Raw genomic sequence first — 13,812 nt, 5'->3', positions numbered from 1 at the left:
ACACTTTCTTATCTACTTTCTCTACACTTGTCATGATTTTATAGACCACAATCATATCTCTCCTTAGCCATCTCTTTTCCAAGCTGAAAAGTCCCAGTCTTATTAATCTCTCCTCATACGGAAGCCATTCCATACCCCTAAGCATTTTTGTTGCCCTTTTCTGAACCTTTTCCAATTCCAATATATCTTTTTGAGATGGGACAACCACATCTGCCCACAGTATTCAAGATATGGGCATACCATGGATTTATATAAAGGCAACATGATATTTTCTGTCCTATTATCAATTCCTTTCTTAATTATTCCCAGCATTCTGTTTGCTTTTTTGACTGGTGCTGCACATTCAGTGGATGTTTTCAGAGAACTATCCACAATGACTCCAAGATCTCTTTCTTGAGTGATAACAGCTAATTTAGATCCCTCATTTTATATGTGTAGTTGGGGTTATTCTTTCCAATTTTCTTTTCATTACTTTGCATTTATCAACATTAAATTTCATCTGCCATTTTGTTGCCCAGTCACCCAGTTTTGAGAGATCCTTTTGTAGCTCTTCACAATCTGCCGGGGTCTTAACTATCTTTAGTAATTTTGTATCATCTGCAAATTTTGCCACCTTACTGTTTTACCCCTTTTTTGAATATGTTGAATAGGACAGGTCCCAGAACAGACCCCTGGGGACACCACTGTTTACCTCTCTCCATTTTGAAAACTGACCATTTATAAGTAAGCAGAATTACCTGTGGATGTCAGGTGATTCCTGTTACCAGCTGATTGAAGTGGCTGAAGTTTGAAGTTATCAACCTATTCAAATTATTTAGTCAGGACCTAGCATAGAAAACTATACCATTTTTCTCTGCTAAATGTTCACAGAATATTATAGTTTACATTTTAATTTATGAAAGAACAGCAATATTATTCAGCTGCAATTTTCCTCAGCCACTTTCCCACCCTCCATCTCATTGCATGGCTTTCAGGCCTTGTAGTTCCATAGAACTTCGGGAAACAGAATTCTTGAGTGACTAGGGTACACTAATGCCCTCTGTATTGTACTTGACCATTCAACTAGTTCCTGGTGAGATAATGCTGTCCAGCACCATCTGTTCAGCCAGAAAAACAGTCCCCTACCTACATCAGACTGTCTACTTTTAACAGCTTCTTCTCCAACCCCAATAAAGTGTACCAATATAATTTTGTTTACTAAGGATGGAGCATACTTTTATACAGGCAAATGACTGGTCTACTGATTAGATGGAGAGAGAATCTCTGGATGAGATGGGGCCCACCCAACCAAAGGAGAATGGGACTCATTTGTTTAAAAAGGTTTTCTACCTCTTGTAAGGTGATCACACTGTAAAGTAATAAGATTCAGTCACAAAAATAAATGGCTGCTGTTTCAAGTGAACATTATGATGTCAGCTCTACCAAACTGCAATGTTACCAAAAAGCTAAACCAGAACAATGTTTTCATATTGGGGCCTCTGCTTTTGAGCTAAGACATTATGATAGCATGCTGTGAAATCTGTATATGGCTGAGGTCAGGAAGCTAATTTATGCTCATAAAATAAGGCAAAATGTGCAAAAATATTTATAAAAGCAATTTCATGTTCTAGGAAAGTTTACATGCATTGAAGTCAAGTTTCATTTGGAACGTCAGATGGGATACTATTTAATCCAGATGTACATTCCTAGCCTGCTGATTGTCATTTTGTCCTGGGTTTCTTTCTGGATCAACATGGACGCTGCTCCAGCCAGAGTTGCTTTGGGCATCACTACAGTCTTGACAATGACTACTCAGAGTTCAGGATCCAGAGCTTCTCTTCCAAAAGTAAGGAGTCTCTGCTTAATTTACATTCCTTGTTGATTGGTGTTTTGCCAAGAAGTGTGTGTACATTTTTTAGAGATTCTGCAAACCCCGTTTAATATTCTTATGGCAAGAGAAAATTGCACCAGTGTAACTAAAGGTGTGATGATGTAGTTAAACTGATGCAAAAGTCTGTGTAAACACTCTTATTTTAGTTTGAACAGGTTATTAGTTTGAGTTTAAATCAGTTAGGAATCTGTTTAGGCTAAACAGAAATAAACCACTCTTAAACCAAAATCAGTGTCCATATAGAGGTTTACACCAGGTTAACTAAAGCAGTTTAAAACCTAATCATAGAATATCAGGGTTGGAAGGGACCTCAGGAGGTCATCTAGTCCAACCCCCTGCTCAAAGCAGGACCAATCCCCAAACAGACTTTTCCCCAGATCCCTAAATGGCCCCCTCAAGGATTGAACTTACAACCCTGGATTTGGCTAATTTAAGTTAGACTGGTGCAATTTTGTTGCATAAGACATAAGTCTTGTGTTGAAATTGCAAAGATTTGCTTATCAGTGGACATTAATGGTGCAATATAATGGTGTGATGTCCACTACATACATATCCTTGCACTTTCACTAGAAAAAGCAGAGCTCTACAAATCTGAGGAACTGTAATGATCAGTGTAGACAGCACCTCCACCAATAGATGGTGCTCTATCTTAATGTTAAGTTGCTATGTATGTTATTATGTTGTTCTATTTGATTGGGGGAAGTTAGTAGGAAGTTTAGTCCTGCCTGTTTGTGGTAGAGCTGTATGCAGTGTAGTAGCTGTGTTGGTCCCAGTATATTAGAAAGACAAGGTGGATGAGGTAATATCTTTTATTGGACCAACTTCTGCTGATGAGAGAAACAAGCTTTTTTTCCTTACACAAAGCTCTTCTTTGGGTCTGGTAAAGGTACTCAAGAGTTCCACAGCTAAATACAAGGTGGAACAGATTGTTTAGCATAAAGAATTAACACATATTTCAAGGAACCATTCTTGGTGACATGGCCAGTTAACACCTCTGCACTCATAGGGAAGAAGGGGAGAAAAAAGGAGGGAGAGTTAGAGGTTATAGATCAATGGTGGGCAAACTGCATCCCACGGGCCGCATGCAGCCCATCCGGGTAATCTGATCGTGGGATGCAAGACAATTTGCTAATGTTGACCGTCCGTTGGCATGGCCCCCTACAGCTCGCATTGGCCATGGTTCCTAGTCTTCTCTTTTGAAGGTGTTGTGCGGGATGAGTATTGAGAGGTCAGATGTAGAGTGGTTGCTTTATGAAAAGTGTTCACCCACAGGTAATATGGTGTTTTTGTCTTTTATCATTTTTCAGCATCAGCTCATTGGAGAGCATAGTGATTTTCTGGTTTCATCTGCACTGTTGTAATTGGGACATTTAGTGCACTGGATGCATGTTGTGATAGGCAAGTGTATGACCAGTAGATCTTGAATGTGGGGGTGGCTGTTCCATGATGATATCTACTTCTCTGGTGGAGTGTCCTTGTTTAGTGAAGGTGGTTTTAAATATGCTAAGGTGTGTATCCTGGGCATTCTCTTCCAGGCATATTCTGAGGTATCTGAGTTCCTGACTGTAGGTAACAGATTTCTTGGTGTGTTTGGGGTGGTTACTGAATCTGTGAAGGTGTGTATAATGATCCATAGGTTTCTTGCATATAGTTGTAGGGTTCCATTATTGAAGCTGATTGTGGTATCTAGGAAGGTCATTCTAGTGTGGGAGTGTTCTAGAGAGAGTTTGATGGATGAACGGTGGTTATTGAATTTATGGTAGAAGTCTATGAGCAAGTTTAAGTCATCTGTCCAGAGGATGAAAATATCATCGATGTATCTCAGGTGTATCATTGGTTTTGTGGTGCATTTGTCCAGAAATTTTCCCTTGAGGTTGGTATATTGGGGAGCCATCTTAGTACCCTGGGTGTTCCCATAGTTTGAACAAAGTGTTTTTTTGTTGAATATAAAGTTGTTATGGATGAGGATAAGTTTGGTGATGTATTTGGATGGATATCTGAGTGTTGTCCATTGTCTTATAGACATTTTAGGCTGGCAGCAATGCCGTCATTGTTGGTGTATAAGGAAGTGACATCCATGGTGGCAAGGATGATATTCTGAGGGAAGTTGTTAATGTTATAGAGTTTCTGGAGGAAGTCGGTTGTGTCTGGAGGAAGTTCATCCTTTGTGTGGTGAGTGATTTGAAGATGGTTTCTATGAGTCCTGATAGTCTTCAGTAAAAGTGTTGTGGCTACATATGATGGGTCTGCCCATGTTTCCTTGTTTCCTTGTTTGTGCGTCTTGGGAAGAATGTAAAAGGTTCCTATGACTGCAAGGGTGTTAACTGGCCGCTTCTCCTTGAATGGTCCTTGAAATATATGCTAACTACTTATGCTAAAGAAACTGTTCCGCCTTGTATTTAGCTGTGACACTCTAAGCATATTTCCCAGACCTGAAGAACTGTATAAACTTAAAAGTGTGTATCTCTCACCAACAGAAGTTGGTCCAATAAAATTTTTTACCTCACCTACCTTGTGCTATAGTTGTTATTTGCAGTGTTCCAATAGATCCTTTGATTCAGTAAGCATGTGTTACAAATGGAGGCAGCTGCTTAAAGATGGAAAAGCACTTTTGCTTGAAAGAGAAAAATTTTATTGTCATGCAAGTGAGACTGGAATGACTTTAAACAACTCAAGAGCTGTTGGTCCTCCAAAGCCTCCACAAGTACTCCACAATGACTCCCATGTGCCCAGAGATACAGACAAGTGTTATCACAATTCCCCAGGAAAGAATCACAGAATGAGCCAGCTCACTGCAGCACAAATAATCATGGGAAATGCCCCCAGAAATCCTAGTGCCATACACTGGGGAGAATGACACAGGTGAGAACACAGTAATTTGGGTAGGTTTTTGACTGTGTCTGCTCATTCCTGATGTAAGCTAACCAAAGTGCCAATCATCTGGGCAAACTCAGAAATGAAGACATACTCATGGTGTGTTTGCACAGAATAAGATCCATTCCTGAAAGTGTGTTGTATTCTGCTCTGCTGTACCCTCAGTATCATGTCTTGTTTTATTTAAAAACACTGTAATGTGCTTAAATGGCGCATATGTGGGGAAACTTTGAAAATTGCACAGATTTTGTTGCTGTTCAGTCAGTAATGTGAACAGGCATTTAAAAATCTGGTGACTATAACAGTTGGTTCAACTTCACTTGTTCACTTAAAATATGTATAATTTTTCAAGAATACTGTGAAGAAGAAAATCTTTCGTGTATGAATTTAGGCTTCCAAGTGGATGATTTCCAAACATATGCACAGTTTATTTTATTTGCAGTACCAAGTAAAGAGGTTGAAAAAATGTTACCAAAAACTAACTTGATTCTGAATCAGTGTGTGCCAGTGGGCTTCTGGATATCGAGTTAGGAACAGGATGAGACAAAATGTTTCCTCAGAATGAGATCTCATCATGCAACCCCTGCTCCTGTTGGAATATTTCCTCTTTTGTTTGTATCCTCCTTTGTGGGGATGGAGAAATACTGGGCTTGATTTTGTGCTCTTGCTAGTTTTACACATCTGTTGGATAGGGGAGAAGAGGAGATACAAAAGAGCTGGTTGTGGCTCCATGATTCTGCTGGCAGTTCTAGTACAATCTCAGCATACATTAGACTGCTAGTGGCTCCAAAAAGGGCAACTGCCAGCCAAGGATTGTCAAAAGGTAGCAATGCTCTGGCCATGCTCCATCCTACACCAACACTTCCCCAATATCCTTACAGCACGGGATTGGTCAAAGGGAGATGGATCTTGCTAGAAAATCTGGCCCATGTATTTCATTGGAGTTACAATAGCAATGTAAGTGATATTGGAATCAGGCCCACTGTTTGCAGTTAAACAGAGTTAAACCCTTATAACTATGATTGGCCTATGTGAGGAGTTTGAAAAGTATGCGATATAGTTGACCTATGTGAGGAGTTTGAAGTTGCCATTGGAAGAGTGCTCTTATGTGAACTGAGAGAAGGCCGGCATGTCTGTCTGCTGCTCATGAAAGGGTCTTTGAATTTAAGTTAAAGAGCAATCAACCAGTCAGTATCCTGTATCTTGCAGTTCTTGAGGTTTGTCCAAAATGCCACCCTCAGGATCCAGTCCTGCATTCCCAAATTCACAAGTACTCCTAACTCATGTTAGTACTCCTGTTGATGTCAGTGGCATACTATCTTGAAGGCAATGGGACTATTTTTGTGAATAAGAATTATTCATATGAGGTGAAATTCTGCACTCAGTTACTCTGGTGTGATACCTGAACAAGAGTAAAGTCAATGAAGTGACCCTGGATTTACATGCCTGTAAATGAGAATAGAATTTGGCCAGTGAATAGGCACTTAAATGAGCATAAATTGTGATATTTTACTAGCTGGAGTTGTGCTAATATTTTGGCTTGTCTGTGGTTACATGTACTAGTAACATTAGAGCATGTTTAAAACAAGACACGCACGTTAATTGAAATGAGTTAACAGAGTACATGAAACGGACAAATCAGGATTAATAGATTATAAATACAGAAGATGTTGCAGATTAATGTGGATATAAACAGTTTGAAATACCTTTATGTTTCTGGAGTTTGAACATATTGAGATGTTGTGTCTTGTTTCCATGGGGATCTTGACATTAATCTAAACAGGTGTGCCACTCTCCGATGTGTAATTAAAGGGATTGCTTCCTACCCTAAGAAATACAAATTCAAAAAAGTGCCACAGAGCTGATTGTACAATACATATGTAGCGAGGTACTTCTATGGTCTCCATCTCTGTATCACCTGCCTGCCTGCAAACAATTCACTGTTAGTACAAAAAAAAATAGCCAATTTTTCTTTCTTTCTTTGCTGAAGGGAGACAATGATTTTAAAGGGTTTTGTGTAACTAAGGTCATAAATTATGTTTCTTAATAAAAATTAGGCATCACTTTACCAGTGATGACCTAAGTGCCTTTAAAGAAAATAAAACTATGAATCAAACTAGTATAAAATCTGAAATCCCAAATGACTCTTTAAAAATGATTTTCCAGATCCTATCTTCATATCTGCCAAGATATAAAAAGCTAATCTGCCAACATTATATCATTTTCAAAATTGCTTCAAGCATGAATATCTAGCAGAATAATAGAAGCCCGGAGAATTATTACTGTAAGAATATTGGGAAAAAATAGACACTACTTTGCACGAAAGCTGTGTGAAATCAGCCCAGCTTTGAATACATCTTGCTGTTCAATAATTGTTTCCTTCATTGTTTCCCCCACAACCTTTTTATTAATGTGTCCTTATCTTATTTACATCTTACTTTTATTTACGTGCATTTAAAGAGCTTAGCTTTGCCTTTAATTTATGCACTGCATCATACGGAATATTTCTTCCTCTTCTTTATTTTATTAGACCATTACCAAACATGCACACAAAAAACAAACATAACTCCCAAAACTTTGGAGGCAATAATTCCTTTCCTTAATGAAGTCTAAGAGAGAATAGACTTAGGAGATTCAGAGCTAGCTTGCTTTTATATCAGTCTCTGAACAGTTATTTTGAATGACGAGAAGGTGCTGTTTAGAAGCAATCACCCATCATAAGCCACACATCTTACTGTACCAGTATATGAGATTATATAACAGAGCTGCTTGGAGTCACTCTTCCCTACATTAATAACAAACACTCATTTTGACCCACAGTTCTGGATAATGGTAGATCACAGGCAAGCCAGGCATTATGCACTCAAGCTACGGAAAAATAAAACATGAGCTTCTGACTATAAAAAGAAAACAGAGAATACTGTAACCTGAAGCGAATGAAAAAGAAGTAATTCCAGTCTGTGATTGTGGATGCTGTGCAATAGGTAAACATTGTCAAAAAGCTTTTCCCAAATAATAGTTAGTATTATCTCTGTGGTAAACTATCATGTTAATTCTGTGGATGCTGTGATCTGTACAGTATACTGAAGTAGTTGCATATACATGGCCATGTCAGTTACACTGATCAGAACTTGGCCCAGAATAATATACAAAATGTTGAACATTTTTGAATACTTCTACTTGGTTATAAACAAAATAGCGGACAAATCAGACTCATTTTTACAGAAGCTGCAGGTATTACAGCTCCTAACTTAGCTAGTCTTCTGCGGAGTGAAAGCTGCAGAGCCTGCTTCTGAGTGCATGAGCTTTCTTCTTCCTTGCAGTTCCAGCATGAAGTGTATCTTGGTTGTAAGTAGCCACTTAGACCTGCTCCCTTCCCAGAGTTGGACTACTAGGACTTGTCTACACTACCCGCTGAATCAGCAGGCAGCAATCGATCCAGTGGGAGTCCATTTATCGCGTCTAGTATAGACACGATAAATTGAGTGCTGAGCGCTCTCCTGTCAACTCTGGTACTCCATCAGAATGAGAAGTGCAAGCAGAGTCGATGGGAGAGCGTCAGCTGTCGATTTACCACAGTGAAGACACCAGAGTAAATAGATCTAAGTATGAAGACTTCAGCTTGTTTATTCACGTAGCTGAAGTTGCGTATCTTAGATCAACCCTGCACGGCAGTGTACACAAGCCCATAGACTCTGCTGCACCTAATTTCCATATAGGGAATGGTTTTGGGGAAGCACTGATCATGCTCACAGCATGCCCTGATATTTTAATTAGGATTGGGTCCTTGTGATGGGATGTATAAACGCACACTGAGCAACAAGGGGTTTAGGAACTACTCTGGGCTCAGCCAGCCCCACCTCACCACACCTGTAGCAAATACACCAACTGCAAGAGGAGTTAAAAAGCAGGAAAGTGGCTCTTTTAGGGGCAGACCAGGGAGGAGAGCAGACCTGCTACCGGTAGCTCCAGGGGAGACGAGCTGAGGGAAGGCAGACTCTCTCCCAAAACAACTGCCCAAAGGCCCCTCCCTGAGGGAAGGGAGGGCCTGCTGCAGAGACATCCAGAGAGGGAAACATTCCCTTCTCCTGTGGGGAACTCTGGACTAAATTGATCCCCTCTATTTTTGTCCTCAGCAGGGGAAAGCCATTGGACTGGGCTGGCCCATGAGGCTGGCCCATACCACAAGAGGAGGCAGTTGCCATGCCACTGCCAGGAGGTGCCTTGTAGTGAGCAGGCAAACCTTGTGCTGCCTTACCTGAGACAGCAACCTTGGGACAATAGCATGGAGGTGGTAGGAAGTGGCCCAGGGAGGGCAGCCTTGTCTCCCCGGCTGCCAGAGCACTGATAGCCCTCAAAGCATAGGTGCTGAGTCTGTGGGTGGTCTGTGGCTGGAGCACCCATGGGAAAAATAGTGAGTGCTCAACACCCACCAGCCACAGCTGTTTGGCGGCTGGGGGAGGTGTTTGGGGGAGGATGGAGAGCCATGGGCAGGTGGGGCCTCAGAGAAGGGGTTAGAGCATGGTGGGAAGAGGCAGAGCAAGGGGGAGAGGGTGGAACCCCCCTGGGGGATAAGAAAACTCAGCACCTATTCCTCAAAGGGTCCTGAGTCAGAGCCTGGTGTAGTGGGAGGGCCCAGGTTCCCCTACTCCCCCATCACGCATCACTGGCCCTAATTACTATGTGGAGCTCCCCTACCAGCCAGCGCCAAGCAAGGGCTGTCACAGTCCTTTCCTTGTTGCCAAAGAAGAATCCTAAAGGGTCATGTGACAAGAAGCACAACTCCCCCCACCAACAACTCTGATGGGGTGTGAAGACTTGCCCAGTGATCTGAAGAGTTCCCTCCCCCATCAATAGATATTGGAACAGGGGAAAAGACGAGTGAACCTGTGAGCTCCCTTCTCAAAAAAGGAATCCACAAAAATCCTGGCTGGGTAACAACCCTCCTCATCAATTACCATAGGCAGGAGGCCCACTCTATCCTTATCCACATAACAATTAGAGGCTGAAGAAGTCTCTGCTAATTTTTCACGCCCCTTCCAAGGAATTAAGGCAATGCACCACCAGCAGAGGCCTTCCTAGCTGTTCACTTCATCAGTCAGAGTTGATGGGTCCTCCTCTGCCCATCACTAGGGGTATGAACACACAGGGGGGAAAAGACTGTCCCTCCCTCTTCATCCAGAGCCATAACTGAGTGTACATGGCCCCAGCAGGATTTATGCATTGGGAGAAAACTGTCTTGAGTGTAGAACGGTGTAGGACTGCTGAGGAGACGGCAGAGATGAATCATGAGAGCATAGGTCCCTATCCCAAAGAGCATTGTATGGACTAAGGGCCTGATTCAAAGCTCACTAAAGGAAGGGGGGCTCTTTCTATTCACTTCAGTGCTCTTTAAGTCACTAATTGGAGCACTTTGGAGCACTAAATTCTGAGAGCCGCAGAGACATGAAAAACTTAAGTCAGTTCTGAGCATCTACTAAACTGAAGTCAATGAAGTTATAGGTGTCTCCAGTACCTCTGTGGATGTGGCCCTATGTGAGAGTTATACCAACATGGAAAAAAAAAAACCATGGATGAGAAAGAGGTGAGGAACAAGAACAGCAAACAAAGTGGAGGGACACTACTCTTGGGGAACATATTCTTCAATGGCCAACTGTTTTCTGTGGGAAGTGTATAGCTTACTTTTTGTGTAACTAATTTCTGATGTTTAAGATCTCTTTAGTAAAGAGAAGGGGTTTTCCCTTGATGTAGTTATATCATAAAAACATGAATAAAAATAATTGAGAATGGAAATTATTTTTGAGGTCATAGCAATTTTAATGTAACCGCTGTATTCTTATTATATGAAGATAAAAACTAATAAATAATACAGATTGTGCAACTATGATCAGATTTGTTAACTGGGCACTTGAGTTATCAAGATTTCTGAATATTTGAAAGACTCTTTAAATAGTTTTGTCAACTTTATATTTATTGGTGAGCTAAGGAGACATCATATAATGGACAGCCTGATGAGCCTTAAAGCCTACAGTTGCCACCTGTCTTTCTTATTCTAAAATGATACTGATTTTGATTAAATGACCTCACAGCAGCCTAGCTTACCAGACTTTAAAGAGTCTGGAAATAATTTTGGGGTCACAAAACATCATCACATTGTACTCAGACATCCTTTGTATCCTGATATTGACACATTTTCTTGGCTTTAATAAATAAGTAAATAAAAATGATCAGGGGAGCTGGAACAATTTGTTTAGTGGGGTGCTTAAAGCCAATGAACCAAACTGTAAACCCTGTATATAATGGAAACCAGTTCAAGCCACGGGGTGCAACAGCTCCCCCAGCATCCATAGTTCCAGCACCTATGCACATGATACAGCAGGACAAAACCCACCTAAAATCATAGCCCATGGCCAGATAACCACCAGCTTCTGCTTTTTTTTGTGCACATATACATGAATAGGTTTTAGTACTTATTTTATTTCGTTCTTTTGTAGTGCTCTTGTATCTTTTTCTCTTGCTTTCTCTATTATGATTTTTATAAGTCAAATCATGTAGTCCCTCCTTTATTCATATCAGTAGCCTTGTTTGTTCTGTGGGTCTTGTGCCCTAGCAGCGATCTCTCTTTCTATCTTGCTCTGCCAAGCATAAAACAAAATCTTATTGCATTTGTATTTAGACAGTGTTCTGCAATGTCCATTGTCATTCCCCATGCTGGTATTTGATTTTGGCTATGGAGATTTGTTCAGTAAAAATCTACAGGACCATGAAGTCACCTTGTTCACTGAAGACCTTCAAAATAAAAAGAGGCTCAAAACAACCGGATAGACATTTTGCACAATGCAATGAATTGAAACAACTACTTCAGTATAAACAGATTGTCACTGAATCCAAGGCTCTGTGCACAACGAATGCAGTCATGCAAATGTCCATGCAATTCACCTTTGTAAGCTTGCTCATAAATCCCTACTTGTGACTCATAGCCACAAGAATATGGCCTTCTTCTGCCCTTCAGGTTTTCCACTTACCATCTCACCTTTCTGACGTCTTGCTCCTTTTGTGGATGTGTTTTTTTTTGTTCTCTGGTTTCCCAGTGAAGGGAGAGTTCAGTGGATTTCATGTTCTCCTGAGCTGCTGCCCTTAAATGAACAAATTGGGAAGCAGTGTGAGAGAGAGCCTTGGAAAATGAGGAGATGAGTAATTTCCAGTCTGCTCAGACTTTCTTGCAGAGGCATGGGTCTATGTGAGTGTAAAGCATAAATGTCTGGCTCAGGTTAAGGGAGATATGCCCCAGCTCCATAGTCTCTCCCCTTCCATAGGCTGTAGTAGCTCTGCAAGGGAGCTTGGGGTTTCTGAAGGAGTGAGCAGAAGTGGCCAACAGAAGAAGCCATGATACTTGTGGGGACAGCAAAAGCAAGATAGAGGATTTGGGTGTCGCATGGTGCTCCTCAACTCAGTTGCAGCAAAGTCGTACCCCCACAAATTGCATTTCAGTTCTAACACAGTTCTGATACTTCTGCGCTGCCTTCAGAGCTGCCTTTGGCCAGCAGCCGCCACTCTCCAGCCATCCCGCTCTGAAGGCAGTGCAGAAGTCAGGATGGGAAAACCGTGAACCCGTATAATAACCTTGTGACACTCCCCTTTACAGCCCCTTTTTTGGGTCTGGACCCCCAGTTTGAGAAATGCTGGTCTGTATAGTATAGGGTAAAAGTACACAAAAGACCAGATTTCATGGGGAGACCAGATTTCATAGTCTGTGATGTGTTTTTCATGGCTGTGAATTTGGTAGGGCCCTAGTTATATCCATGTTCCAGATGTGGCTGATCCTGCAGTCCTTGCCCATGTGAAATTTTCATTTGAAGACAGATTGCCTGAATAGCCTGCTGCATTAGACACCTATTGGACTCCACTGGATGGAGAAGAATATCTAAGTGCTCAATGAGTACGTCGGCCAAACTTTTCATTGCTTATGCATTACATTTACATTGTACTGTAAAACTGACTAGGCTTTATAATAAATATTCTGGTATTTACTGTACTACAAAAACGCTAGTTGCTGTTGTGCATGACTGCTAAAAATACACAAAAAGATGTGTCTAAATACCTCTGGGATGGAGGTTGAGTACTTCTGGTATGTTCTCTGAAGGTTTGATAGTGCTGACATTTAGCAAGGCCCATTGCAAGCCTCAGACAAGACCCACGTTGTTGTGTTTTATAACACTGGTGAGATACTAGTGTTCTTTGCTTTATTCTGCACACCCTCCGGTACCTTCTTACAGCTTTTAGCAACTCTCAGAGGGGTGTGCAGTACCACTATTGCATACACACCAGTGCCATGAACCTTCTTTGAGATCAGCAGTGTACAAGACTGCAGCTTACTCATTTACATTAATTATCAGTTCTTCGGGAACATTACTTATGAAAATTTTGCTGTTAATATTTTATTTGAAATAATGCTACTAGAAACCCTCCTGGGTTCTGTGCAAAGCATTTTCCTATGTAGACCCCAAGGTAACAAGCCGTTGCATTCCAATCAGTACATTACTGTAAAACAAAGTGTATTGGGCAGTTGGCCCATCTAAGTTTTATTCATCAAATATTTCTTGGGACATGTGACAGGGAGCTGACCTCTGTCATTACAGCTCCAATTAAGGGAAGTGAATTGGAGCTGACGCAAGGAAACTGAGCCTCATTGGCAGAGGCAGAACAGCTGCCAGACTGATTAGCCTGAGGCAATATACAGGCTCAGAGTAAGGAAACAAAAGGGAGGAGAAGCCAGTGAGTGGAAGGAGAGGGGTAGCTCTCCCCCTTCCTGGCTGCAAGAAAGGCCAGAACCCCCTGAGATACGTGGTGAGAGGTGGTGGGTTTGCACTGTGTAAATAAACTACACCAGTGACTGCTGAGCCAGAAGGTGTCAGTCTTATTGGGCCCAAGTTTATCGAGTGATGCTGTGTTATGGGAATTTAAATTTCTGAAGATGGCTTCTCTATTAGTTATTTCAAACTGAACTGCACAAAGCACTAGAAAATACAGTGTACAGAACAGTCTTGAACTGGCAGGAGGATGAACTA

At 41.4% G+C, this 13,812-nt stretch overlaps 1 protein-coding gene across 7 annotated transcripts in view; it reads left to right on the top strand.

The window, feature by feature from the left end:
* GLRA2 (glycine receptor alpha 2) overlaps positions 1-13,812 on the top strand; it is a 166,529-nt gene that overhangs the window by 68,319 nt on the left and 84,398 nt on the right. For all 7 annotated transcript variants that reach the window (XM_050964230.1, XM_050964221.1, XM_050964210.1 and 4 more), the window contains one exon: positions 1,611-1,825. In XM_050964230.1, the coding sequence (XP_050820187.1) occupies positions 1,611-1,825 (215 nt within the window). The remainder of the gene's footprint in view (positions 1-1,610; positions 1,826-13,812) is intronic.

The sequence above is a fragment of the Gopherus flavomarginatus genome, chromosome 1 (assembly GCF_025201925.1).
Source record: "Gopherus flavomarginatus isolate rGopFla2 chromosome 1, rGopFla2.mat.asm, whole genome shotgun sequence".
Lineage (NCBI taxonomy): Eukaryota > Metazoa > Chordata > Testudines > Testudinidae > Gopherus > Gopherus flavomarginatus.
This window is presented reverse-complemented; position numbering and strand designations above follow the sequence as displayed.